This window comes from Malurus melanocephalus, unplaced genomic scaffold (assembly GCF_030028575.1).
Source record: "Malurus melanocephalus ecotype Western Australia unplaced genomic scaffold, MMel_1.1 scaffold_1047, whole genome shotgun sequence".
NCBI classification, from domain to species: Eukaryota; Metazoa; Chordata; class Aves; order Passeriformes; family Maluridae; genus Malurus; species Malurus melanocephalus.
The window spans coordinates 57,380-59,753 of record NW_026624279.1 but is presented as its reverse complement, the minus strand read 5'-3'; the positions used below and the strand labels follow the sequence as shown (position 1 = coordinate 59,753).

The following is a 2,374-nucleotide window of genomic DNA, read 5'->3' as shown; positions in this document are numbered from 1 at the left end:
AATTTTTAAGAAATAAAAACATAGCAGTGACCACCCTAAAGAGCCTGAAAACATACTGCTCCTAACACAGGAATGGCTTCATGTTCAGGGCACAAATCTGGCGAGCAAGAGCTGGCAGAGACTTGGAGAACAGAGAGGAGACAGTGCCACAGGATTAAAAAAAAAATAAATTCAAATGTCAGTTTAGGAAAAACTGATGTTTGGGATGAGTATCTACTGACACATATTAAGTAGAGTCACAAGTTTGTTCATCCTCCTAGCAAAGTCAAAGTCATATTGGTTGTTATTTTTTAGCTGAAGATAGAAACAAGTTCTTAGTGTGTTATCTAAGAAACACATGGCCTGCACTCTGGAATTGTCCTTGGAATTAACTAATTTGGGGAMGTTTCAGCTCCTGTGATTACCTGATTTTTCCCCATCTGCAGAGTGATAAAATGACCTTACGGTATTTTTTTTTTCTAGAACCATCAAATGGTTTGGGTTGGAAGGGATGTTAGAGGTCTGGCTCACAACACTCCTGCCACAGRCAGGGAGTCAGGTCCACGTCCCTGGGTGGGCTCGAACCACCAACCTTTCGGTTAACAGCCGAACGCGCTAACCGATTGCGCCACAGGGACTGCCTGGAGGGATCCAAAACCGTGCAAATCTGGCATTTGGGGACAATTTGGGGTAGGCTTGGCAGTGCTGAGTAAATGGTCAGACTYGATGATCCTAAAGATCTTTTCCAACCTAAACAATTCTGTGATTTTAACYTTGAAATTCCAATAAAAGTTTTTATGGTGTTTACTGACCAGTAATTTACAATTGATGTCATTTTATGAATGGAAAGGGATCTGCAGCCCATTGCACTGCTGAGGAGAGATAGAGCTATGTTKCAGTCTATAAAGATTCAGATTTAAGGATATAAATTCAAACTCCCTACCTGTATTTTAGCCATTCCCTCTGGAATGGGCAAAGGTGTCACACACAAAACCATGGTGATCTCATGTACTTTCCTCACAATTCGTGGGCTTATTAACACTCAGTTTCTCCAAATGTTTGTTCCCTAACAGGATTGCCAGTGTCTCCAAGATCTTYCCCACCATTATGTTGTACAAGATGTGGGAGGAAGGAAAAGTCACATCYCTGGATGACCCACTGGAACGCTATGCCCAGAACTTTTTCATTAAGAATCCTCTGGGGAGGTTCAAGGACTCAGAGCAGAGATACACAGCGGACGGGCTGGTGTTTTTGGAAAAGGGCTCGATGCCACTGAAGCCATCCCCAGTCACCCTGCGCAGAATGGCCAGTCAGCTCTCAGGTGAGACCCCTGCATGTCCTCAGGCCTCTGTGTCCTGGGAGAGACACCACAGAGAGAACAGACTGTATTCCAGGAGTAAAAAAGGCTGCTGGGAGGCTGTGTCTCAGTCTGGACCCTGCACTGTGCACTTGCCATGGATCAGGGCTCTTGGAAGCAGGGTGTCAGCAGCTCCAAGGAGTGCTCAAARGAAGCTCTTGTCCAGGCCACCTGTCAGGAAAGGGGCCAAGCTGCACCAGGAGTTTGTTTTCCCCCTGCCAGGTGAACACAGATTCCTGTCAGGTGAACAGAAGTCCCTTTCAGGTGACCAGGGATCCATTTCAGGTGACCAGGGATCCCTTTCAGGTGAGCACAGATCCCTTTCAGGTGAGCACAGATCCCTTTCAGGTGAGCACAGATCCCTTTCAGGTAAACAGGGATTCCTTTAAGGTGAACACAGATCCCTTTAAGGTGAACACAGATCCCTTTCAGGTGAGCACAAATCCCTGTCGGGTGAAAATTCCTTTCACCCCCATACCAGGACCTGAAATCAGGCTCTGATGGAGCAATGTTTTTTTGCACTCCAACCAGAGTGCTCTCATTTTTCATGATGTAGAGACGAGGGTTAAAGGGGCATCAAATCTCTTTGCTTTGAATAGAAAGACCTTGATTGCTGAGCTAAATTTAGCTGTCAGAGTGGTTCCAGATCTGGAATTCCTGACCTATTAATAGCTTGGCACTTGCTGTCAAAGGAGCACTAATCTGCTGCTACCTTCAGAACGGGGGAACTCGTACATTAAGGGAGGAGGAGCTCACAGCACTAAGAACTTTAACCTTTCTCAGAAACAAAGCTGGTAATGCTTGACTGAGGGATTATAACATATAATGGCCAAAGAGACTCTGCTGATATCACATGTGGTATTTTGGTTAATCTCTGTAGCACTTGCATTATTCTATATTGGGATAAATGCCCTGAAATTAGGACCTAAAATCAGGAAGGCATCTCAGGAAATTTCAGGACCTCTGGATTGAGTACAGCATCACCTGAAGCAAGCCAATATAAAAATAAGGGCTCCCCAAAATGGAATGATAGCAAAA

The 2,374-nt window shown here is 45.0% G+C and overlaps 1 protein-coding gene and 1 non-coding gene across 2 annotated transcripts in view; one reads left to right on the top strand and one right to left on the bottom strand.

Moving 5' to 3' along the window:
• LACTBL1 (lactamase beta like 1) overlaps positions 1-2,374 on the top strand; it is a 14,285-nt gene that overhangs the window by 5,624 nt on the left and 6,287 nt on the right. Inside the window, exon 4 of the mRNA XM_057386768.1 lies at positions 1,053-1,406. Coding sequence (XP_057242751.1) covers positions 1,053-1,406 — 354 coding nt within the window. The remainder of the gene's footprint in view (positions 1-1,052; positions 1,407-2,374) is intronic.
• TRNAN-GUU (transfer RNA asparagine (anticodon GUU)) lies at positions 544-617 on the bottom strand. The gene has a single exon. It is a non-coding gene; the product is annotated as a tRNA-Asn (tRNA).